Source organism: Microtus oregoni, unplaced genomic scaffold (assembly GCF_018167655.1).
Source record: "Microtus oregoni isolate MIOR12 unplaced genomic scaffold, Mior012 000037F_ref0000500, whole genome shotgun sequence".
Lineage (NCBI taxonomy): Eukaryota > Metazoa > Chordata > Mammalia > Rodentia > Cricetidae > Microtus > Microtus oregoni.
This window is the reverse complement of record NW_024543096.1, coordinates 12,258,874-12,285,103: the sequence shown is the minus strand read 5'-3', so window position 1 is coordinate 12,285,103 and position 26,230 is coordinate 12,258,874. Positions and strand designations below refer to the sequence as shown.

General features: G+C 44.8%; 1 protein-coding gene across 5 annotated transcripts; it reads left to right on the top strand.

Moving 5' to 3' along the window:
* The first annotated feature begins 9,065 nt into the window (after window positions 1-9,065).
* Window positions 9,066-26,091, top strand: Nr4a2 (nuclear receptor subfamily 4 group A member 2). Of its 5 annotated transcripts, XM_041631613.1 has the most exons (9): window positions 17,692-18,328; window positions 19,947-20,067; window positions 20,531-21,396; window positions 22,157-22,286; window positions 22,661-22,824; window positions 23,677-23,879; window positions 24,210-24,226; window positions 24,331-24,388; window positions 24,542-24,706. In XM_041631613.1, the coding sequence occupies exons 3-9, from the start codon at window positions 20,533-20,535 to the stop codon at window positions 24,564-24,566; spliced, it is 1,461 nt and encodes a 486-aa protein (XP_041487547.1). In that variant the 5' UTR covers window positions 17,692-18,328; window positions 19,947-20,067; window positions 20,531-20,532; the 3' UTR covers window positions 24,567-24,706. The 5 variants fall into 5 exon arrangements, 4 of the variants coding, with proteins under 4 accessions (XP_041487545.1, XP_041487547.1, XP_041487546.1 ...); XM_041631611.1 differs by lacking the exon at window positions 17,692-18,328 and adding an exon at window positions 9,066-9,189 and having other exon boundaries at window positions 24,210-24,388; window positions 24,542-26,091; XR_005972296.1 differs by lacking the exon at window positions 24,210-24,226 and having other exon boundaries at window positions 24,542-24,615.
* The last annotated feature ends 139 nt before the right edge of the window (window positions 26,092-26,230 follow it).

Genomic DNA, 26,230 nt, shown 5'->3' with positions numbered 1-26,230 from the left:
ACACTACATGCACAATAAAGGTAAATAATAGTTTAAAAAAACAAGTTCTTGCTCTGTAGCCCAGGCTGCCTTCAAACTCACTGTATAATCTAGCCCGGTCCTGAATTTTCTATGTACTGTAATTTAGCCTTGAACTCAGAACAATTCTCCTGTCTCAGCTGTCCCAGTGCTAGGGTTAGAGGCGCACACAATTACACTCAGCTTCAAGGGCAAATGGCTGCATTTTCATAGATAATTTACATTAATAAAGAGAAGCTGGACTTGGTGATGCAGGTCTTTAATTCCATTTAATCCCAGCTCTAGGGAGGCAGAGCCCAAAGGATTTCTGAGTTTGAGACCAGCCTGTTCTACATAGTTAAATTCAAGGCTATCTAGGGTTATATGGGGTGGGGGAGAGGGTGAGAGAGAGAGAGAGAGAGAGGGAGAGAAAGAGAGAAGGAAGAGAGATTTCTCCACATATAACACAATCTGCACGAGCCTATACTAAATGGGGATAACTGGATAGATTTTTGTGCAGACGTTTGCTGCCTCCCACTCTGCTCATCCTTCTGTTTCTAAGCCTTCCCAGATCCATACAGGTCTGTAAGGAACAGCATCCATTACGCTAACCTTTTCAAGTGACAGCACTTTCTTCCTACACACGATACGGAAACCACGGGACTATTAAGGCGTGTGAATGTGTGTGTGTGTGTGTACATGTATGTGCTTTACAGAGTGGGTAGAGCTTCATTTTTATTTCCCTGTTTACTTCATTTCCCCATATGGACTTAGCCTGGTTCTTTAAGGTTCTGAATTTATTGAATGCTTGACCCAATGTTTTGTTTCAGGTTATTACAAAATATTATGCAGTCACAGGTACTGTACCTATCTGGGGAATAATCAGCGTTGCATAGAAAATAAAATACAAGGAATAGAAAGGAGGTGATCTGTTTGAGGTAGTGAAGCAAGATAAGCCAGTTTAAATAAGAAATTTTTATGCTTTATGATACACGATTGTGCTTGCAAACTATAGAATGCTGCAATATGATGAGTTATAATAAATATATTTTCTCTTAGAATTTATAATGTTTCTAATCCTTCTACTATATTTTTTAATTCATATTGATTGGCTAAATTCCAATTCCCAGTTATAAACAAATGTGCATCTTTCTTTCATTCTTGCTTGCTTCCTTCCTTTTTTTTTTTGTTTTTTTTTTTTTGTTGTTGTTGTTTTTTGAGACAGCGTCTTACTATGTATCCCTGGCTGACCTGGACCTCAGTATATAAACCAGACTGTTCTCAAATTCACAGACATCTGCTGCTTCTGCCTCCAAGCCCTGGAATTAAAGGTATGTACCACCACACCGGGCTAAATGTGCACCTCCCTGCTTCTATATCCATTAATTAATGAATCAAGTATTCCTCCTTTTAAAAAAATCCATTGATGATGGCTCAGTGAACAGATGCTTAAAACTGCAAGATGACGGAGAGAACCCCCTTCCTCACAGAACTGAGGACGGTAGGAGAGCTGTACAAGGAAACAAACAACGTTTGAGGTCACGACAGAAGTGTGCATGGAAAGCAATAGGAGTACCCCACTTCTGATTGTATGGGTGGGAATCCCAGGGAGCAGTGTGGTCCTAGTAGCAGCTAAGTTAACAAAGGTTGTGTGCTTGAGCTAGGCCTTGACAGGTAAGTGGTGAAAGCAGGGACGTTCACTGTAGCCTGAGGAGGAGAGAGCATGCGAAGTCAGTGCCCACACCACGGGCAGGTTCGACTAGTGTTGATCGGTGAAAGAAGGAAGGAGGTGATGGCACTGAAGCAATAGAGATGTCGGTGATCAGGAACCAAGTTGTTGTATGCCATGTGTCCAGCTTTGACTGTTTATTTGTGTGTTGTTACTAAAAGGGTTTAATATCTGTGTGGCAAGAACATTACTGTCCACACTAAAATCTTAACCCAAAATAGGAGCTTGCATTGGATTTAGAGCTAGCACATGTGATCATCTTAAATTTCCCTTTCCCCACCCAGCAGTAACTAACATAAGGAAACATTAAATGTATGTGCTGATGTTGGTCAACATAAGTAAATGATACATTGATTAATATTGGTCAACAGATAAGTTCTATACTTACTATCCTGCAGTAAGTAGAGGTAGGATTCTTTATATTAAATGACAGAAAGTTCAGTTCAAACTTACTTCAGTTAAAAGACAACAAATTGAACCAGATGGTGGTAGTGCATTCCTCTAAGAGGAGGCAGAGGCAGGTGAATCTCTGTGAGTTCAAGGCCAGCCTGGTCTACAGAGCAAGTTCCAGGATAGCCAGAACTACATTGAGAAACCTTGACTCAAAAAACCAAAAGCCAAACCAAAACAAATCATCAAACACAAAACAATAAACAAAAATAGGTTAGAAAAGATAACAAATGAACTCATAACTTGACCATTGAATTTTAGCTCCAGGAACAGTTTGATCTAACTTTAAATGTCTTTAGTACTCTCTCTGTCCTTTCTTCTCTCTCTCTTGCTCAGGTCAGCTGTCCCTGTGTTTGGGATATGATGTCAGTTTTCCTTTTCTGTGTTGAAGTGTAGAGGACAGAAAGCAATCGCTTTCTGATGATAACTTCTGCAAGTTCTGGCTTGTCATTTTGGCCACCAGGCTGTGGTCTTGGCAGTGAGGAAACAGGTAAGTATTGCCTTTGACATAAATGAATGTTGTCTGTGTAGAACTCTTCTGAGGATGTCTCTCGTGACACACCTGGATGCTAACACCGTGAGATCATGGGACATCTTTGCCAAGTCTACTCTGGGACTCCTCTTCCTTGAATTACTCCTTTGAGTATCAGCTCTGAGTGAATGGCTTGTTCTTTAGGTAACCTGGATCCTTGCCCATTTCATTGTCTGTTTCTGTTTGCCAGGGTCCTTTTTTAGGTGCAGAGAAATCCTTTTCCCCTGGAAACATCTTCTGGATGGTGGTATGTGTGAAGGTATTTATTTGTGTGATGATATATGTGGATATGTGATATGAGTTGGTGATATATATGCCTCTCGTGTGTGATATATAATGTCAGAGGGGATGAATGTGTGTGTGTGTGTGTGATGTACGTGTGTGCCCATGATATGTGTCATATGTATGTGCATGTGTGTGATGTGTGGGTGTGTGTATATGTGACATGAGTGTGTGATTTGTATGTCTCTTTGTGTGTAACATATGATGTCAGAGAGGATGAATGGGTTTGTGTGTGATGTGCGTGTGTGCCTATGATGGGTGTGGCATGTGTGTACATGTGTGTGATGTGTAGGTAGTGTATGTGATGTGTGTGTATGATACGTGAGTTTATGGCGTGTGTGATGTGTGTGTGGTGTGGGGTGGTATTAGGGGGTGCATTATGTGTATGTGTGTATGGTATCAGGAAGGGATGCCTGTGTATGGATATGTATAACTTGTGTTTTATTTTCATTAGCCCTAAAAAGGTGTGGGGTACAGATCTAGAGACTCAGTAGCGATGCCATAGCTACTCAGGAGGTTGGCTGAGGCAGGAGTCCACAAAGAGAACCTGCTAAGCTACAGCGTGAGTTCAAAATTAGCAAGGGACTTAGTGAGACCCTGTCTCAAAAGTAGAAAGCTAAAAAAAAAAAAGTAGCCCTTTCCTTTGACAATTTACAGTTTTATAAAGCAGAGTTAGAAATCAGCACAGCCCCTTCCTGTTTACCTTGATCTTGTCAGGAGACGATGCCCTCCGATTTTCTTTTAGGATCTGGGAGAGAGCAAAGAAACAATAGCAGAAATTACAGGGAGAAGAAAAGACCACAGATACCATATAGATTTAAAATACTTCCCTACAGATATGTGATATTTCAAATTAGCAATCCAGAATTCTTGTCTTTTCCCCTGTGTTTTAGGATCCAAGGAGGCAGAGACCACTGACAAAGAAGCCGCTGATGGAGTGGGCCTCGCGGAAGATGTGTAATGTAAATTAAGCCCTGACAGGTATTATATGCCACCCTTCTCATTAGCATAAAATTTATGTCTGCGTCTCAGCTAAGAGATTGCCAGGTTCTGACTAATGTTCAGCAAAGTTACACAATATTTTGTGTTTCTAATTTTTAATTACACTCCTGGAAAAATGGATCTTTAAAAGGGTGTGAGTTTTCTTTCTGCCTCTCTTAAGACTGCGCCACTTAATTGAAATAGCACATTTTTAAGAAGAAATTTCCAACAGAAGAAATTCACTGAACAATTAGCTTTGTGCTCCATGCCATTTACAATGCTTCGGTAAGTGAGGATTTCGGCTCCCACCAGGAAAACACAAACTGCTGTTGTATTCAGGAACTGAACTCCCAAACTCCAGTCCTCTGTAAAACAAGGAACAGAAGAGGGAAGCCAGCAAGGATCCTTTTGTAGTGAGAATCAAGGTGAAGTCCCTAAAGGCCTAAGGGAGGAGGCTGTGGCCCTGGAAAAGGTGGAGAATACGAAGGCCTTTCTCCTATTCCAGTTCTCTAATTTTTAGTTCAGGATTATGCTTGGTCCGAAGCAACTGGGAACCCGTGCATAAGGAAGCTATGGAAATGTGGCTTTGGCTCTCCAAACCAGAGGGAAGACCAAGGAGGTGTGTATGGCCTAGGACACTGAATCCTCACGAATGATTGTTTTGAGGGGAGGCAGGAGGCAGATGTCTACAATCTATTGTTAATGAAAGGCATTGTGCACCCTGTGGGTCCATTTGGATAAAAATGTCTGTAATGTATTTAGCGAAGTGAAAGGACAAACGATGTTTATCAAAAGAGTAACAGTGGTTATGTCAACACAGCGGCACGATTATTGATTTTACTTAACCACGCTCTCCCTTGTTTTGTACATATTCATTTTCTACACTAAAGATTGCTTTTGATAAGGAAGTGAGGAGATGAGGGGGTTACTGACCACAGAACAGCTTGTAGACACCCCCAAAGCCTCCTTCTAGCAAAGCCAGTGTTTCTGGTTCAGCCTCACAAAGGATTTCAAAATATTGTTTGCATGGCCTGATGTTGATTATTTATTTATACCATTAACACAGTCACTTGCAGTACCTTCTGTCAAAGGGAAACTTGGTGGATCAACTGTTAAAATCTAGTCACTCTTATGAGAAGAGTTAACTATGCATCTCTGCCCGTATCTTGCACTGATGTTAGGAGTTCTGTAATTTTTCTGAATTAAGTTATTTTTACTTATTTACCTACTTACTTATTTATTTTTACAAATATTGCTTGTCCATTTGTTGATTGATCAATCAACTGATTGGACTTTTTGAGACAGGTAACTTAGGCTGACTTCAAATTCAAAATGTAATCAAGGATTTTTTTTATATTTATTTATTTATTATGTATACAATATTCTGTCTGTGTGTATGTCTGCAGGCCAGAAGAGGGCACCAGACCTCATTCCAGATGGTTGTGAGCCACCATGTGGTTGCTGAGAATTGAACTCGGGACCTTTGGAAGGGCAGGCAATGCTCTTAACCACTGAGCCATCTCTCCAGCCCCTGTAACCAAGGATTTTGAACAGGAAGTTGACTCTGCTGTCTCCACCTCCCAGATGCTGGGATTGCAGGCATATGCAACCACCCCTGGCTGACTTGTCTTTTTCTCAATGAAGGAAGTCTGTAGTTTTGTTACTTGGGTTGTCTTTTTTTTTTTCTTTCTTTGGAATACTCAAAGTCTTTGTGATTTATGTAGCTAACTTTCTGTTTATCTGTTTGATGGTTGCCGAGATTTGCTTATACTGTAATGTCAGTGATTTTTCACGTCAAACACAAGAACTGTGCTGCATAGGATATGGCAAATATTTGTGCTCACTGCTTTGAAAGCTCAAGCTGACAGGCACCACTCTCTAAATACAGACCAGGATTAACTGAGCTATGAGGCAAGAGTGCACAGTGGCTCCTTTTATGAATCCTTCAACGTTGCTATTGTAGAAGAACCCATTGAAGGATTTAATCTTCGGTAGCCAGAAACTTTGAAAATATAGAGAAATGTCCACATTCTAAACCACAGTGTTATGGAGACTGTGACAAACGTTAAGCTATCAAAGAGATTCAAATATTTATAAATTATTTTCTATGCTTCTGTTTCAAAGATTTTGGTATCACTGATTTTATTTTCAGGAAATAATAGGGTGTTCCTACTGGTTCAAGAATCAAGTGATTTGTGTTAGTCCGTTGGTGTAACAAACTTCCTAAACATGGTGGAAGAGAAAACTTTTATCTTAGCTCAGGATTTTAAAGAGCTCAGGCCAAGGTGAAATACTGCCATTTCTTTAGGCTTGAGAGGAGACAGAATCTCCTGGCATGGAAAGTGTATGGTAGAAGATGCTTGTCCTGTGGTACCTAGAGAGCAAAGACAGAGTGGGAGAGGGGTCAGGATTAACCAACCAACTGATAAGGCAAATGTGCACAGTAACTTCTCTAATAACAGTCTTCATGTACGATATGGTCCCCAGGGCACACACCCAAGGACCTACTTTCTTCATCAAGGTCCTACTTTCTGTTTCCACCACCACCTTTCAGTAGCCCATCAAATTGTAAACCCAAAAGTCAGTGCAATCATGATCCAATCATATCCCAAAGACACCATCTCTGAACATACGTGCGTCAGAGATCAAGTCTTCAACACATGAACCACCGTGGGACATTTCAGGTACAAATCATAACACATCCCCAACCACTAATAAGTTTGGGCACATTTAATATTTAGTCAGGTTGTGCTAATTTTCATTTTATTAGAGGTTGAAGGGCAGGGTCAGTGAGATGGCTCAGAGGGTGAAGGCCCTTTTTGTCAAGCCTGCAGACTAGACTTGGATCCCCCACATCCAGCTGGTGGGAGGATGATTCCCTTTAACCTCCACGCTTCCTGAAAAGGCAATTCAGCCTTTTAATCACCTTGTGTGTCCCTCCCCTCACACCTGAACACACAAGCCAATGAAATCAAAACCTGTAAACATTAACAAAAAGTATAAGGACAATGATAATGATCAGAAAAGATCACACTAAAAGTGGAAAGAAGTACAAGTGGTTTGCTAAAAACTACAGGGGTAGCTGGATGTTTCTGGAAAACGGTGGCCAAAGAAAAAACACCTCTCAGGAGCAGCGGCAGAACCTTACAGCAGAGTTAAGGAAGAGGAAGCCGTTTGATAGGAAAGAGAGGCAGATGTGCTTAACTGGAAGAAATAGTGGTTAACTTTTAGCTGTGATCACACTTTGGTGGTGTCTATGTGAAGCAAATGTTTTGGCTCCAAACTTGTTTCTTCCCCTTTTATGTTTTCTTAGTTTTTTTTTTTCCCCCACCAACCTGAAGACAGGAGGATAAGGCACATTCTTTCTGACTGTCTATGAAGGTCAGTGAGAACGCTGCCGGGGTGTTAGCTGTTTGCTAGAGAATGTTTTATCTTTCAGGTGAAAAAAAGTCAGAGATGGGGGACAAAGTACACCAGGAGGAAACGGTCCTAGTGTACTTTGTAATGCAAAATCAGATCATTTCTCTTATGGGAAAGCGGTGTTAGAAAGGGCCTCGGACTCTTTAGACAGTAAACAGGTCTGCTAGAATGCAAACGAAGCAACAGTGGCCACCACTTTGTCCTTTTAAATAGTAACAATGGTATACACTCCATTCCTTTGTTCAAGTAGTGCTAATATATTCTTTTTGGAAAAACATAGAAAGAAAAAAATGGTGCAGAAAGGTACAGTGAAGACACAATACTCAAATTTTCTGATCTTCCAACTTCCAGCCCAGCGCCTTGGTTTTGGACTAAGAATCATGTCTTCAGCCCTTGTAAGGCATTGTGCATGCCTCGTCACTTCACAACCCTGCTTAGATCTGCCAATCTTCTATATAGCAGCACCCCGGAAAACAGAGTTCAAATGTCTGAGGCATTTGGTTCAGAAGAAATAATGTCTTTGAGGCCAACAGATGACTCAGCCAGCAAAGGTTGGCCACAAAGATTGGATACACGGGATCAACAAGGTAGAAGAGAATGACACCAGGAAGTTACCTTCTGACCTTCACACCGGTGCCAAGGCGTGTATTTGCACACACACAGACACAGACACAGACATCACACACACACACACACACACACACACACACACACACACACACAATCGATATTAGTGTAATAATAAAGAGTACAGTCTCCATTGACTGATAATTGATGATTCCAGCAGAGAAGCTGATCTTCATTTGTGTATGAGAACCTTAATGAACAAGACATGCGTCAGGGAATGTTGTGACAGAAACGCCTGAAGAAGATGGTAATGGAAGTCTCTGCAGAGATTTTTACCTACAGAGAAAGCCCCTTTAAATATCAGCCTTGACTGAACTCCCAACTGCTATAAGACTACAGACTTGGAAGATCACAACAGCCTGTGCCACCAGGAAGGCCACAAAGATGCAAAGGACACCATGGCTGAGATGGTGAGTCCTGGGAGGCAGGCCTCGCTGCTTCTTCTGAGCCCCGGGTACAATCGCTTAATTGTACCATGCCCCCTACCTCGCTCACAGACATTTAAGAAGTCAAATTCTTTATTTTGGGTTTTCATTGACAATTTACTACCCCCAAACCACCCGGGACCCGTAGTGGAGGGGGGAAGTTGGGGTAGAGAAGTGTCCAGACGGTTTTAAAGCAACTTGAGAGGAACTTGGTGAGGAGTTTTGAGCACAGGGCATCCAGGTTGGCGCGCGGTCGCCGGAGGCTGGGACAGCCCCTCGGCCAGGCGGGGGAGCGCAGAGGGCCGGGCTAGCAGCTTGGCTGCCGAGTGCAGCGGGTCATTGTTTCCCCGGCCGCTCCTCCCCGCGGGTCCGGCGTCACTGGCGGGGCGCCCGGGGCGGGCTGCGGGTTATTTATAGCGCTGGCTGCGCGCGTCACGGAGCCCGGCCCGGCTGAGTGGGGCCGCTGACGCGCTTGGCCGCGGCACCGAGGGCGCGGGGTGCGCGGGGTGCGCGCGGGCGGGCGGCGACAATGGACCGGAGCGCGCGCCTTCCTGGCCGCTCTCCGGCCCCCGCCCTCCCGGCTCCGCGTCCCAGCGGGGGTGGCGGACCTCGGCCCCGGGACTCCCTCCGCTCGGCGGTCGGCGCTCCTCGCTGCGCGCCCGGACTGCACGAGGAGCTGGAGCCGCCGGCGCGATCACTCTCTGCGCCCGGGGACGCGGCGACCCGGGGCCGGGAGCGCCGGGCAGGTAACGTTTCCTGGACCGGGCTGGGGGCTCGGGGAGGGCCGGGGGCAGCCCTGCCCGGACTCCTATCCCCGCCTGTCCCGCGCCGGTGCAGGAATCCGAGGTGGGTGTGGAGCGCCGGAGCGGGTGAGAAACTTCGGTGTGACCAGCCACAACAGGCTCCTCCCGAGAGGCCGGCGCCACACGGCCACCACGTCGCCCGCCTCTCTAGCCCCTCCCCAGCCACTCCTTCCCTTCGTCTCCCCTTTACCTACGCCCGGGACCCCCACCCTCGGGATCCCATCCTGGCCTGCTCAAGCCCTCACTGTCGCGCTGCCAGGGACTTTTAGGGACTCGCGGGCCGCGGAGGCCAATCGTGAGCCCTGCCCTTCCGGCTGCTTTGCAGGCCCCCCTCGCACGTGGCAGGCAGGCAGGCTGGCTGAGAACTTGCTGTGCCTTCTAGGAAATTGCAATCTATTTGTAATGCACTTTGGCTAATTGGGAGTTCAAGATTAAACTTTAATAAAGCATTTGTGTCGTCTCGTCTAATTGTGAAAGCTTCCATTCGCCCTAGTAGATAGACTCTTAAGTCTCAAGTTAATGGCGCTAAACTAGATTTCCAACCCCCAAGTACAATTCTGCCAGCCTTCCTCGGCGCAGCTGGATTTCTGTAAGGTACAGATGTTGCTAATGGCGGCTTAAGCACGGATGGGCAGATAGCATACGGAATGCAACATGTTGCCATATGGTTCCTTTAGCCTTTCACCTCCAGGGATATCAATCATATATATTCTGGGAGGAACCTAATGACTCTCTGAACAGCAAAATGAATTACCTGGTACAATTTATATCCCTTGACCTGATGATAACAACAGGAAGATAGCATCGCCCAACTGCTGTAGTATAAATTGAGTTACAGAGCTACATTTCAAATTCTATATCAACTATTGGTAGTTTGAGGAGCCCCGTCACATCATTCTGTAAAATCTGTTTCTGCTTTTTCTTTTTCTCTTCCCACCTCTAGACATGCAAAACTGATAAGGTTTAACCAAACTGTTATTGGAAATTGACACTCTACCTAATAGGTGAGATGTGGAGGGGTGGAAAATACAACTTCCGGAGTTAGTTACAGTTAGCATTCTTCAAAAGCATCACACTCTAAAGTCAGAAAAAAATCAAACGACTCCGAGAAATACGGTTTCAGTATAACTCCTAAATCTAAGTACTTATTTGAAATTCTTCACCTAAAACAAAGTCCTACGTCAACTCTTAAGAAAAAAAGTTCTGAGAAATAATGAACTATCAGAATCCTAAGTAGAACTTTTTCTGCAAACCAGTTTCTGCACCCGGTTCTCTTTCTCTGTGTCTTAATCCTTGGGGATAAGGACTTTTTTTTTTCTTCTTCCAGGCTGTTAGTATCTACATACTGAAGTCATCCCTTAGATCCTACTGGAATGGCTTGGTTATATTTCATATTAGATTTTTAAATCTCCAAGTGGCTAACAAAATATGGTAACTGCCTTTACGTTTGGTTTATAAGCAGGGCTGTGTTTTTACCACAGTCCGTATTGTTGATTCACAAATACAGATCATGGTGACAGATAAGCAAAGACCTAAGGGTACAAATGAAAGTATCATTCAAAATTTAATTTCAGGTTTACTTTTATGTATGAAAGTCTATCTCAAAGCTAGCTCCATAATATGTCTAGGTTTCTTTTTTCATTCCACAAGATGTAAAAGGCAGTTCATGTGAGCTTATAGACCAGCAAAACACACAAATGGTCATGAATGGTCTAAATATGTGCTTACTGTTAATTTTGTGCTGTTTCAGAAAGTGTCACATTTTAAAAGTTTATACATCGTGTCCTTTTAGGATCATTTTTGAAAGGACAAGATGACACCCTCCCTCTCCCCCACCCCTTGTAAAGGCTGATGGTTTGTTAACTAGTGCTTGAGTTAATTCAGACATTCTGATTATTATACCCAACGTCTTGCATAGCTATAGAGCAGAATATGTTACGCAGAACAAAATAGGATATGGCCAGCTTATGGCAAGTTTCTTTGCCTGTGCTGTTTTTGTAACCATTTAATAGCTGAGATTTTAGTGTGCTCTGCGGCACCAGCTTTAAACCCAGATCAGTAGCACGCTTGTCAATAACGACTCTGTCTTCGTGACCTGTGAATTGACAGTGACTGTCCTTTAATCAGTCTCACAGAACCTGCCTTATAAAGCTGTTATTGTCATGGGCAGATACGGCGATCATTTGTCAAGCCCTGTGATTATTAAAGTGTTCCTCCTTCAAATCCAGGCCAGAAGGCCTGCTGCGCTTCCTTTCAGAGTTCAAGCAAAATCTCAAGCAGCGCTCTTTGCTCCCTCTCCTTCCAGTTGTATCTTCCTGTGTGCATGCACGTCATGAATCCTTTCAGGCACCTTTGCAGGTACAAACCATGCATCTTTTTGTAGGTTGACATGGCAGCAAACCTAACAGCATCATTTCGTTTTGAGTAAACAGCTGATAGGTGTGCCCTGTTACTCTAACTAATGTGGCTGGCTGCCAAGGAGAACACCAGAACTAGAAAGTACCAGAATTGCTATTGTACCAAGAAATCACTGTCTATTTTTTGTTCTCAATCTTAAATTGCTTTTTCTTTTTCAGTGTTGCCCTTCCATGTTGTTAATATGAGAATTTGTTTAGACAGGAAAACTTTTGAAAACATGCTTGTGTTGGCCAGGAAGATATTTCTGTGTTTCTGTTGTCCGTAGGCATAGGGCCTTTATCTGGAGCTGATATGTTTATTCTAGTTGAACAACAACAACAACAACAACAACAACAGAAAAGGACTTACAGCTAGGTGTATTTCCCCATACCAACTGATTTTTAATTATGACATGGTTCTACCTGCTTCCCTTCCCCTTTTTGCTCACAAATAAATTTGTGATCTTTAAGTACCCAATGTTTATGGTTTCCTCAGGGTGGCGTGGAACCAGCTATGAATAGGCATTAGACTTCTCTAGTGTAGAAGCTCTTTATTCAGCTAAGTGGGGGTGTGAGTCACCAGGAAGGAGTGTGAACCCATTGCACCTGAATTCCCTTTTCAAATTCAAAACTCATGATGTTGCATCAGAAACTTGTTTCTCTCTTTTATGAGCATTTCATTAAAAAAATACTAAAGTGTCAGTCTGGACTATTCCCCCAGCCAAGCAGGACAGTCTCTTATTCTGACCGACATGCAGCTTTGTTTTCATATGGGTTGGCAAGAGGGCCATGCAAAGACCACATAAAAAGCTGACTTGGGGTTGCCCTTACTTTGACTGAAGATTGACAGGAGCTCTTTCATTAATCTTGTTCTCTTTCATGTTCTGTATTCAGATATCGAAACACAGTATTTTTATACATTTATAAGATTGTGTTTGCATTTATTTAATTTATGTTTCTTTTTTTAAAGCATGTAGCCTTGAATGTTTGTTCTCCATTTTTTTTTCCACATCATTACTCTGGTACTGCTTGATGTAACTTGATTAGCTCCCTCCCCAGTCATGATTGGTAATTAAAATAGGCATTAAAATTAGTCACTTAGCAATTTTGCTGTTCAATTGGCAATTAAATTACTTAATTGCAATTAAAGTCCTAATTTTAATTGGCAAAATGATAGATGTAGATTTAAGATAATATGTATAAATACTTTAATAAGTGTCTATATAAGGATTACTTAATTACTCAACTTCAAGTTTATGCTGTTAACTTTGGAACTTTTAAGTGAGCAATGAAATTTATATTACATCTATTCAAAGGATATGGTAATTAGATTTATTACTTATCGCTATAAGGGTCCTTGCGATAAGTTACTTTTGTAGTATTCAAATTGTAAGCTTGATAATTGTGAATTATGATGAGGAAAAGGGCATATATGTCTTTGTCTGAATATATCAATACTTTATTTTCCTTTTTATTAAATTAAGAAGTTCTCTACCAACTAGCTTGAAGTAAAAAGTAAAATATGGTTATTTTATCACTAAGTGTAGAACAAAACTAAAAAGTGTCACCTGTGACTTAACATATAACTTTTGCAAAGTGTGTGTGTGTATATATATACATATATATATGTATATATATATGTATATATGTATATTACCTGTTTAAAGAAATGTTGTCTAGTTCTGTTAGAATAACTAATGCCATTGGCTCTTGTTAGAATTTCAGGTGTCTTTTATATTAGCATATACCTTTATTCTTAGGATCTTTAAGTGAGTTTTAGGGCATTGTACATTTTTTTATGTCTTTCATGCATACTGAAATAAGCAAATAAATTCTAAAACAAATCAATCTAAAACAATCATTTTTTTCTAGTAGAAGATAATTTTTTCATAAAGAAATGTTAAGTCGTTACTATAAAAGCAAGTATTAGAAGACCACTGCAAGCCAAGTATTAAGGAAAAAAAACCCAAAGATTTTTATTATGTAAAATAGTTCTTGAGTGGCATGAGGTTTTACCATATGTTCAGTTTTATGATTTTAATTTATAAGTAGAAGCTTCTAGAAAAAAATGCTGTTTACTTCTGCGCATCTTTACACATTTTCTAGAGTTGAGTTCTGAATTAAAGTAAGACATTTTAAAAAATCAATGGTCTTTGCTGGAAAACAGACTGAGTAAAACTGAATGAAAGCTGCCTCTATCCAGCATGTGAGCATCAAAGAAGCGATGGACTCCTCCAAGTCTTCCACAGGAAAGGCGCAGTGTGGCTGATTAATAGCCCGTGAATGCAAATGAAATGGCAAAAGCAAAACAATAAAATACCTTTAATACTAATTTTTTTTTCTGAGACACAGACGGTTTAAGGTGAAATTTTCTTTCTTCTGTCCCTACTGTACTACTGCCTACCAAATAATAATAAAGGCTGTGAATGAAAGTTTGTTCAAACATAATGTAAAATACATCTCATTTTAATGCTTATAAGTTTCAATGCCTACAATATTTTAAAGAAATACCTTAAAGTTGCCTCCACTCTGACAGCATAGCAGGTATGTCTGTTTCATTGTATCTGCCTTGTGAGGTCTTTGAATTCATTTGGGGAGAATACAGAAATCAATCCCCAGAGGCCTCTTCCCATGCATTAAAATAGAAAATCCTATGGGATTACATTTATGTTTGCTCTCTAAATTATACCAAAAGCTCAGTTTTATTAAGTATAATCTGCTTAGCCATGCATAAAATAAAATACTTAGGTTTAGATGTGAATTTATATGCATTTATACTGACTTTCAATGAAAATATTTTTTCTACACACAGGCAAATATATTCTGCTTGGTATGTGTTAATATCATAAAAGGTAATATAATAACATTTTCATCAATGCTTTCTGAGGTCACATCATTGTATTTATTAATAACAGCTTATAGTTTATATAAGGTGGAGCTACTATGGATAGCACCAATTTCTTGGTTCCATTATTTTAAATTATTAAGAAAATAGACCTTTATTGTGGGGAAACTTTACACATTTAGACATGGCAATAATTTAAAGTTACTTCAGACTCTGGATCTAGAAAAAACCTTATTGTCATTTTAATTGAGTTATAAAATACTTTATTTGAAATATTTATGCGTGAGAATGCAGAAGGGTTGCAGCCATATAAATGCAGAATTTCAGTTCCTTTTAGCCTAAAGCATCGTTTTAACATTTTCTGAAAGGTTGTTCAATTCTACATTTTGATTCCATTATATGTGTAATTAAACCTCTGTGCACAAAAGCATTCTCTTATGTACTAGCAAATATACCCACAGGAATTCTCTTCTAAACTGTAATTTATTTAAACATGTAATCATAGGATTTTAAAACATGCTTTCATTTTTCCAAACTATATGCCAATTTGAACTGCTTTGAGATAAAATGAGAGATTTTTATTGCCATTTTGGTTTTTTTCCTCTGTGACCTAACAGTGAGTTAAACATGGGCAGGAGGAAATAAAGAAAATCCATTGTGAACCAAATTCCATGTGTTGAACTGTTTCCGTTTTGGACAAAATAGAAAAAAAATAAAAGAGTTGTTGTTTATGAATTCCAAACAATATGAACATTTGGGCCTGCAGAATTTTCTCCTGGGGCTTAGTTAGCCTAAGTAGTAAATAGCTGTGTGTGTGTGTGTGTGTGTGTGTGTGTGTGTGTGTGTGTGAGCGCGCGTGCGTGTGCTTCTGTGAGAGAGTCTCTCGAACATTGTGGAGTCAGGCCCCCTACTGACAAGATCAGTCAATTGCAGACCTCGTCCTGGCTCCTGCAGTTTTGCCCCTTCAGAATCAAGTGGGGGGAAAAAAACAGCGGTCTGAGGTTTTGAGCATGGCCCTTTTATACTTTCCGATCTGTGCGCTGGATCCTTACTACCTGGAGCATGTGCGAGTCCGGCCCCAGACTCCAAGCCTAGAATAGTCTAGTCTCAGTCAAAAATTAGTATAAGCGAGTTTATGAGTCTTTCCTAAGTAGGGGTAACAAATCAGGAAGCCGAACATGAATTTGAAGAGAGGGACAACTCACACGGATGGAAGTCTTCACTTTTTCTCATTTACGTGTTATCACTACTCTATTCTCACGTATTACTTTATGAAATTGCTATGACCGCTGCCTTTCCATCTTGGGTATCTCAAGACTTGAGCAAAGGCTCTTATCAGAGAACCACGAGTCGCATGTTGCTGTGCTTGTTCCGTAAGTGCTCAACACTAAAAACTCCAGCCCCCCTTTTCTCTCTGGGAGGGCATTTTTCAAAATATCCCCAGACTCAACTCAACCCAAACTGAATGTTTTTAATGACTGAGGGAGAGGGGCGTGTGGATAGCAACACGTTTACTTAGCCACATTTGTGTAGGGAGGGCTGTGGTTGCGATCTTAAACTTCTCTTGGTACTCGCTCTCCTGGAACTGTATTAAAAAATAATAACTTCCACCCCAGTGTAGCTAAGCTTGGGTTTCCGACTGTCTGAAAATAGCTGCCGGGAACCTGGCCCACCGCTTGGATCAAGGAAAGCTCCCCCTGACCGCACCCTGCTCCCTCGCGGAAGGGGAAGGGAACCCGGGAGGGCGCCTGTGAGCTGGAGTTGCTGCTATTTTGGGCCCAGCCTGGCCGGTGCGTCAATGCCTGCGCCCCTGCGTCACCGCCACCCCCACCCCCTTCCTTCTCCATTGCTCTCCTAACTCTCACTTTTTCCCTTTCGTTCGCGTGGAATCGCTTCTGCCCACGGGGCGCTGACGCTGCCGAGCTCACACTAATAAGCTGTTCTTCACCCTGCCCCCTCTTTCGCCCCCCCCCCCACTTCCTGGTTTTATTTTATTCTATTTCTTTTTCTCGCGCCCACTAGGGCACCGCTGAGCCGTAGCGGCGGCAGCTGGAGGGAGAGGCAGCCACAACATCTGGGGGAAACTTAAGGTGGTCACGTAGGTTTCCCCGAGGCTGCTGCACAGCGGAGCCCGCGGCTTGTCTGGGCAGCCGCAGGGCACCCGATGGCAACGCCTCTGCAGCCGCAGGCTCGCTCCGCACGGAGCCGGCAGAGGCGGAGGTGCAGGCTAGGAATGAGCAACCCCATAACCCCGAGAGTTCCGCGGTGCTCTCCGCCAGTGCCAGGATCACGGAGAGGGGGCCGAGTTGCTCTTCGCACAGACCCCCTCCCCCGGTAGCTTGGGAGCGAGCCAACGCTCGGGAGGAGGGGAGGAGGAGCGCTGTCCTGGGCGGAGAAGGGGACCCTCCAAAGTCGCCCTCCCTTGGCCCCAGTCCCTTTCTGGTCTTGGGAAAAACCCTAGGAAGTCTGCCGAGTAAAACTCGCCCTAGGGAGGAGCGGCGATTCCTTTGCTAGAAAGATCCACGCGCTTGGCGGGTGGATGATCTTGCAGAGCACAACGGGAGGCGACTCCGAGGACCGCGGTGGTAGGACACGCTCCCACAGCCCACGGACCCTAGGCTGAGGCAATGGGCACACACTTTGCATTTTCCCGAGACGCCGCACGGCCCTCCATCGCTTCAGGCTCCACTCCCTTTGCCCAGCTTTTCCCACCATGCTTTCTTCTTGGTTTCGGGTACCACAGCTCTTGTGTTTTAGAAACACGTGAGCGGGACAGGACAGGCTTGGTGGGCACAGCGCAAAAGTCAACGCTGTTCAGAGCTGACCGAAGGGATGGATCAAGATCACCTTTCTGCTGGAGGCGCACCTGTTGCCCGACTCTGGTGCATTGTCTGCAAAAGAAAAGCAGGCAGCAGTTCGCTCCTACTTGTGGGGTCCTCTAAGGCCTGGCTCAATGTCTACTCTCTCCTCTTCCACACTCCTTTAAGTATTCAAGCCTTTTAGTTTCAGGAAAGAGGGGGGAAAGAAAAGTGGGCGCTATCCCCCTTATATCTACTAGAAGGAGGATGGAAGACTGAGATAGAAAAAGGGAGAAGCGAATGCACGGACTAGTGAGAGTCCATCTATCGCCCAAGCCCCTGGAGAGCTACGAGTCACGGGACATTTTGCACTTCCGCTAAGGACTGTGTGGGGGTGATGTTGGGAAGCAGCAAAGCACACGTCTGCCGGTGCGGCCCAGGTGCCAGCTACCTGGCCCACGCCAGCGTTCTTTTCCATTCAAGCTTTTGTTGCACCCTCCCCACGTGTGAGGACTCAGGGCCTGGGGGCAGGTGAAGCATAGCATCACCGCGGGTTTCACGGACCTGGGTTGCAGAAGTCACACTTCTTTCGGAAAAAAAAAAATTAAGAAACCACCCAAGTGGGCTACCAAGGTGAACGCAGAACCGTTCCCACCTTAAAATCAGCCCCAGTCGTGACGTCAGGTCGGAAATATACCAAAGCGAGCGCGGGCCAGGAGTCCGGGGAGCGCGGCGGCTCGGCGATTGGACCGTGGGCCGCTGACGCGCGCTGACGCGCGCAGACTTTAGGTGCATGTTGGCAGCGGCAGACCGAGCCACATAAACAAAGGCACATTGGCGGCCAGGGCCAGTCCGCCCCGCGGCTCTGCACAGATCCGCGTCCCTCTCGCCTGCCCCGCCGGCTGCCTGCCTCTTCTCCCGCCGGGCTGGCGGCGTGTGACTCCCCGCGCCCGGCTCCCGCACCGCTCCCGCGGACCCCGGAGCCCCGGCTCCCGGAGGGAACTGCACTTCGGCGGAGTTGAATGAATGAAGAGAGCGGAGAAGTGAGTAGGTGCGGCGATGCCGCCGGTGGTCTCGCGTTCTCCGGGTCTCCGCGGACCGGGGACAGGTTCTCTGCAAGTGGGCGCCCGAGCCGTGGAGTGCGAAAGGGCTGGGGAATGGCGAGTGGGCGCGCGCGGCTCCGCCGAGCCTTTGCTGGAACTTGGTCTGTGTAGCGTTAGGGGGGGAGTTGGCTGCCGGCAGAGCCTTCCAGGCTTCTCATTGGTGGATGTGGAAGTGGGGGGGACTCCCATAGTTTTAGGAGATGCGGACTTGCCTGCGGAGATGTGCGCAAAGTTTGCTCTGGCTGTGAAATTGAGTGTGGCTTGCTGGAGATTACAGATCTCGTGAACATGTGGGAAACAGTCCGGGAGAGAAAGTTTCTGCGTTGCTTGGGAACAGTGTCGCTCAGCTCGCCCGCGTGCGGATGTTTTCCCGGTACCGTCGTGTAAGGGTGGTGTCTGTGGAGTGTCCTGTTGCTAAGTTGCCTGAAATTTCTGGTTTTCATAAATGCTGTCCTTGGGTAATGTGGCAGAGTATGTGCGTGAGGTAAAGAGTGCAGCCATGAAACCGTGACGCGTCTAGGGTTAATATCCAACACAGACATATTTCCAAGGGCGGCGGCAGCGGATGATGGGGGGGGGGGAGCAAGAGTCTTCTTTCTATTTTTTCTGGCTAACCTTCTCCACTTCTTGAAGCAAGATTATGGAAGAAGGGAGAGAGGGAGCAGAAGGAGCTGCTGTTGGGTTTCTTTATCGTTATTAACAAATCTGTCTATGCTCTAGAGTGCCTTGCCAAGTGGGAACGTCTGAAAATTGCTAGGACACAAGAATGCCTTGTCCCAGCAAGTAGGCAGCCCATGGAAAACATTGTGGAGAAGATGTTTAGCTTTCTGTGCTTCTAACTTTGGTGCCAGTATTATATACGCAATATCCCCTTCCCTCTGCAGTTGACCCAAGATACTTCTGGTTAAAGTAGAGGTCTCTCTCATCACCTCTAGGCTATTAAAGGGTGTTGAAAATCCAGTTCTCTGGAGGAACACCGATTCACTTGTACCCCCAAACCCCAGTGCTGGGTCAAAAGCAATTACAAAAGCATACACTTGCTCTCAAATTGGCTTCTCGGTTGTCCAGGCCTTGTTAACATTGTCTAAGGGGAGGCTTTCTATTGTTTTTTTAAAATTGTATATTCTTGAATTCTACTAACTTTCTTTTCCCTTCTAAGAGAAAAGTCTGTTGGACTACAAGAAAAATTATTTAAGATAAGGCTTTGATGCTGTGCTTTCTCTGTAGCTTAGTCCTCTATTCATGTTTGAAGTCAAGTAGGATGAAAATGATGCTCTCGTCTATGGCAAAGGGACCAATTCATTATATAGTTAAGTATCAAGTAGGCTCATGGGATGACTTGCCTCTAGGATGCTTTCTCTGCAGGGATTTTCACTGGGAGATGAGTGGCATTATCTGTTGTTTAGCCACGTCTTTGCATGTTCCTTTAAGCTGCTGTTTGGTAAAGGTCTTCACTCTCATTCCTAAGGAGGCACTGAAGGGCCTGCCTGTGAGTCGCCTCTGCCCAGCCAAATCTCGGTGGGGAAACATCCTCAAACTTCCTGTGTCTGTATTTCAGGGAGATCTGACGGGCTGGATTCCCAATTGCTTTTTTAAAAATCTTGGAAACTTTGTCCTTCGTTGAATTACGACACTGTCCACCTTTAATTTCCTCGAAAACGCCAATAACTCGGCTGAAGGTTAGTGAGTTTTTTCTTTCATCACCTTTCCTGAGTTCCCCCATATCTAGACAGGACAACGGGATCTTCTCAGGCCAGCTCCATGCCTTCTGGTCACAGAGAAGAACAGCCTTCTCATTGTGCAATTCAACTTCATTTCTAGACTGTGGGTTCTAGAAATCCTGTCTACTTAAAGCTCAGCGTAGAGGCTCCACAGATTGGCTGTGGGAAGGGGTTGGAGTTGGGGGGGGGCATTTGGAACTAGCCGGGAGTGTAGACCCTCGACAGCTTTCCAGCTCTGGGTCGTTTGGGGATCAGTGCTTTCCTTTCTTCATTGCTGCTCTGACCTTTCCTGCCCTTCCCCTCGCACCTCTACCCTCCCTCTGACACCGCGGGCTGCCGGTGTAGCTCCAGGTGTACCTGAGCCCGGAAGAAAGTGTTCCGTTGACCAGGCTGAGTGTGTATCACCCTGTTTCATTTCCAGCCATGCCTTGTGTTCAGGCGCAGTATGGGTCCTCGCCTCAAGGAGCCAGCCCCGCTTCTCAGAGCTACAGTTACCACTCTTCGGGAGAATACAGCTCCGATTTCTTAACTCCAGAGTTTGTCAAGTTTAGCATGGACCTCACCAACACTGAAATCACTGCCACCACTTCTCTCCCCAGCTTCAGTACCTTTATGGACAACTACAGCACAGGCTACGACGTCAAGCCACCTTGCTTGTACCAAATGCCCCTGTCCGGACAGCAGTCCTCCATTAAGGTGGAAGACATTCAGATGCACAACTACCAGCAGCACAGCCACCTGCCCCCTCAGTCCGAGGAGATGATGCCACACTCCGGGTCGGTTTACTACAAGCCCTCCTCGCCCCCGACACCCAGCACCCCGGGCTTCCAGGTGCAGCATAGCCCGATGTGGGACGACCCGGGGTCTCTTCACAACTTCCATCAGAACTACGTGGCCACCACGCATATGATCGAGCAGAGGAAGACACCTGTCTCCCGCCTTTCACTCTTCTCCTTTAAGCAGTCGCCCCCGGGCACTCCTGTGTCTAGCTGCCAGATGCGCTTCGACGGGCCTCTGCACGTCCCCATGAACCCGGAGCCCGCGGGCAGCCACCACGTAGTGGATGGGCAGACCTTCGCCGTGCCCAACCCCATTCGCAAGCCGGCATCCATGGGCTTCCCGGGCCTGCAGATCGGCCACGCGTCGCAGTTGCTTGACTCGCAGGTGCCCTCGCCGCCGTCCCGGGGCTCTCCCTCCAACGAGGGTCTGTGCGCCGTCTGCGGCGACAACGCAGCCTGTCAGCACTACGGTGTTCGCACTTGTGAGGGCTGCAAAGGTTTCTTTAAGGTGAGCAAGACTGGGCGGAGGTGGCAGGTAGCGCTGACCTAGTAGCTGAGACCCAGGAGTGTGCTCTCCCCTTCCGGTAGGCAGCCCAGCCCTTAGTTCCTTGAAGCTACCCCACGGGCTGCGGAAGGGGCTTCGGGTGGTCTAAGGAAAGAAATAAGCAAGACTGGAAGAGTCAAGGTTTCACCCCGCCCCCACCGCCCCTCAGCAACCTGCCGCCCCGGCGGGCTCCCGCCCGAAATTGCTGGAGCCAGAGTTGGAACTGGGCTATTTGCATGTGTTAGGCTCTGTCTTCCTCGTTCAGATTGAAATTGGTTAGGACAGAGAACCGTGTCTGAGCTAACCAAGTGGAACAGAATTCCCTATGGTCAAATTAAGTGATCTCTTTATTTCGCCATCCTGATTGAATAATCTTATCATTTTAAATAGAGAAGGTCTCCAAGGGATGTAAATAATATGAATGCGCACGGATTTGTATTTACTGAGCGTCTCCTGCTCCTTCTCCTGGCATATATAACACAGCAAGGAGCGGCAAGGTTAGCTCAAATGTTAACGCTATCAATTTTCTTCTGGTAAATGCCCTGGGGGAGGAAAAGGAAAGGAAATAGGAAGAAAAGAACAAGAAAAAAATTTTTTTTTAAAGGAGTAGTGTTTGTGTTTGTAGGGAAGGAATACAGATCCAAGCCATTAAAAAATGTCTCCAGTTTAGTGGACTTTTAATTAAAAAATAATAATTTGTGGCCTACATTCTCTCCCTCTGCAGCGCACGGTGCAAAAAAACGCGAAATACGTGTGTTTAGCAAATAAGAACTGCCCAGTGGACAAGCGCCGCCGAAATCGTTGTCAGTACTGTCGATTTCAGAAGTGCCTGGCTGTTGGGATGGTTAAAGAAGGTAGGTCGAGGCAAGCTGCTGATCTCTCCTATGTTCGGTGCCCTTGAAAGACCACCAGCTGCTTGTGGACCCTGGTCCCTGCCGCCTCCCCGCCCCCACACCCACTCCAGGGTCCCACTGCCTAATGGCCCAGCCTTCTCTAAAGAAAGCCACAGGGCCCTCCTGGTCTTCGTCCCAGTTAGAAGAAGGTATAAAATACTTCCCCTCCTTTTTAAAATATATAAATTTAATGCTTCTTATCACCAAAGTCTTTACAAGCGAGAGGAGCCCTGGACCACCAGGTCTGGCCCCCACTGCGGCCTCCGAGGAGAGCCCTGTGAGACGGCTGAGTCTGGGCTCGAAGAACCTGCGTTAACCGGGCTATTCCTTTACAGTGGTTCGTACGGACAGTTTAAAAGGCCGGAGAGGTCGTTTACCCTCGAAGCCGAAGAGCCCACAGGATCCCTCTCCCCCCTCACCTCCGGTGAGCCTGATCAGTGCCCTCGTCAGAGCCCACGTCGACTCCAATCCGGCTATGACCAGCCTGGACTATTCCAGGGTAAGAAGCTAATGGGGGTTATCATGTGTACAAACCAACAGATGGGCAGGACCCTCTCCCTATACTCAACTTAAAGCCCCAGACTCAAGGGTAAAAGAGGCAGACCAGAATATCTGCTTCACAGCTCTCGGCAGGGTTCCGGGAGCGAGACACTGAGGTGCAGAAGAAGCTCAAGTGTAGATCTGAGAACAGGCCAGAGGGCTTGAATCTTTCGAACCTCCATTGCCCGACAATCCTGACCTCTGCAAGGCCCAGATGAGACTCTGTCTAACCTTCCTCCCCATATCTACTTTACGCGAAGTTACAGGGATGCCCCTCCCCCGCCCCAGTGAAGACTGGGATTTGCTTGAGACCAGGAATGAAGAGAGGTTGGAAGGAATGACACGGGAAAGGGGGGCGGTCTCGGGGTCAGGAATCAAGTGGGACTATTCCTCTTTTTACTTCAGTTGTGAAAATGTGCAGGCTTTGGTTGGAGGGAGCGTGGGCAAACCTAGTAGCGACTGCAGTATTATTAAGCGTTGCAAAGGGCGCCTCCGCTCAAGACCCACTCTGGGATTAGCATGAATACTACCGTGTCAATTGTTTTGTGGAGATAAGACTGAACGTTTCCCAGGGCTGGATGGCACTGTATTTAGTCTGTATGGAAATGGTAATTTACATATTTAAAGCGGCGACCTCAGAGCACCGTCCCTAATTGAATTAATTGCCCTGGAACATCTAATTTCCTTACTGGTCAGAGAGAGGTTTAATTGTTATAAAAACCTGGCTCCCCTACTAGAAACGGGGTTAGCAATTTCACGGGTTATATATTTTAGAGAACCTCATTAAGTGCTTTTTAAAATGAAATTCCAGTTTCAGGCAAACCCTGACTATCAGATGAGTGGAGATGACACCCAACATATCCAGCAATTCTACGATCTCCTGACTGGCTCTATGGAGATCATCAGAGGTTGGGCCGAGAAGATCCCTGGCTTTGCTGACTTGCCCAAAGCTGATCAAGACCTGCTTTTTGAATCAGCTTTCTTAGAATTATTTGTTCTGCGATTAGCGTACAGGTAATGAGGGAGGCCTGGTGAGGAATGAGGAAGTACAGGAAAGGGAGAAAAAAGGGCTGGGGGGAGGGGAAGGGAGATTTAAAAAAAAAAAAAGGGTGGGGAAGGGAAAGTGTGAGCCCAGAAGCCTTGGGTGAATGGACTGGAGGTGGGCTAGAGGAGTTCTTGATTGTTATGAAATTAAACCCTTTCAAGGTCCACTGGTCTACATTTTATTAACTCTTCAGTAATTAGGTGCCTCTTAAATCCCTCATTTATTGCTCTTCAAGTAATTAGTTGTTTAGCTTCTCTCTCTCTCTTTTTTCTCCCCTCTCTCTTTGGTATTAATTGCAGGTCCAACCCAGTGGAGGGTAAACTCATCTTTTGCAATGGGGTGGTCTTGCACAGGTTGCAATGCGTGCGTGGCTTTGGGGAATGGATTGATTCCATTGTTGAATTCTCCTCCAACTTGCAGAATATGAACATCGACATTTCTGCCTTCTCCTGCATTGCTGCCCTGGCTATGGTCACAGGTCAGTACTGCTGCTGCAGGGCACTTCCCCTTCAGAATTTTCTCTGGTGGGACCGGTCATGGCATTCCCTCCTAATCACAGATTTTCCCTGATTCTGCCAGCTGACTAACTCCCCATGCCTTCTTCTTTTGTTTCTGATTGCATTTTCTGCAGAGAGACACGGGCTCAAGGAACCTAAGAGAGTGGAAGAACTGCAGAACAAAATTGTAAATTGTCTTAAAGACCACGTGACTTTCAATAACGGGGGCTTGAACCGACCCAACTATCTGTCCAAACTGTTGGGGAAGCTCCCAGAACTCCGCACCCTTTGCACACAGGGCCTCCAGCGCATTTTCTACCTAAAACTGGAAGACTTGGTACCGCCACCAGCAATAATTGACAAACTTTTCCTGGACACCTTACCTTTCTAAGATCTACTCCCATGCACTTCAAAAGACCTGGAAAGAAAAACCATCCAGAGGGGGCTGGTCACATGGGCAGAGAACTGGCTAAAAAGTCCAGTGTATGTCACCTCCCTCCTGTAGACCCCTAGCTCCCATCCCTACAGTAAAGAACAACAAACAAATAAACAAACAAACACTGTCGCTATTTCCTAACTTGCAGGCAGAACCTGAAAGGGCATTTTGGCTCCGGGGCATCCTGGATTTAGAAAACGGACGCCACACAATACAGTGGTATAAACTTTTTATTATCAGTTCAAAATCAGTTTATTGTTCAGAAGAAAGATTGCTAATGTACGATGAGACATGTTTGGCCATGCTTGCTTGTTGCAGTTAAGACACATGTTTTACACACACACACACACACACACACACAGCCCTTAAGGGTACCCACATATTTTGCCCTTTACCAAGACTTCAAAGTTTTCTGCTGTAAAGAAAGCTGTAATATATAGTAAAACTAAATGTTGCGTGGGTGGCATGAGTTGAAGAAGGCAGAGGCTTGTAAATTTATCCAATGCAGTTTGGCTTTTTAAATTATTTTGTGCCTATTTATGAATAAATATCGGAAATTCTAAAAAGTAAGTGTGTTTGCAAAAAAAAAAGAAAATAACTACATAAAAAAGGGACAAGCATGTGATTCTAGGTTGAAGATGTTATAGGCACTTGCTACTTCAGTAATGTCTATATTATATAAATAGTATTTCAGACACTATGTAGTCTGTTAGATTTTATAAAGATTGGTAGTTATCTGAGCTTAAACATTTTCTCAATTGTATAATAGGTGGGCACAAGTATCAATACATTGGCAAATCCTGACAAAAGGGACACATAGTGTTTGTAACACCGTCCGACATTCCTTGTTTGTAAGTGTTGTATGTACCGTTGATGTTGATAAAAGAAAGTTTATATCTTGATTATTTTGTTGTCTAAAGCTAAACAGAACTTGCATGCAGCAGCTTTTGACTGTTTCCAGAGTGCTTATAATATACATAACTCCCTGGAAATTACTGAGCACTTTGAATTTTTTTGTTTTTTTACGTCTAAAATTGTCAGTTAATATATTATTTTATGTTTGAGTAAGAATTTTAATATTGCCATATTCTGTAGTATTTTTCTTTGTATATTTCTAGTACAGCACATGAGATGAGTCACTGCCTTTTTTTCTATGGTGTATGACAGTTAGAGACGCTGATTTTTTTTTCTGATAAATTCTTTCTTTGAGAAAGGCAATTTTAATGTTTACAACAATAAACCACGTAAATGAAGAGAACTTTGTCTTATTTCTGGTTCAGGAAAAACACAGTGACTGAACATCACATATAAGAAAGAGGAAAAGTGGAGATTGATTTGGGGTAGGTCACTTACATGACATCTGAATTTCAGGGTGAGAGCCTGGATC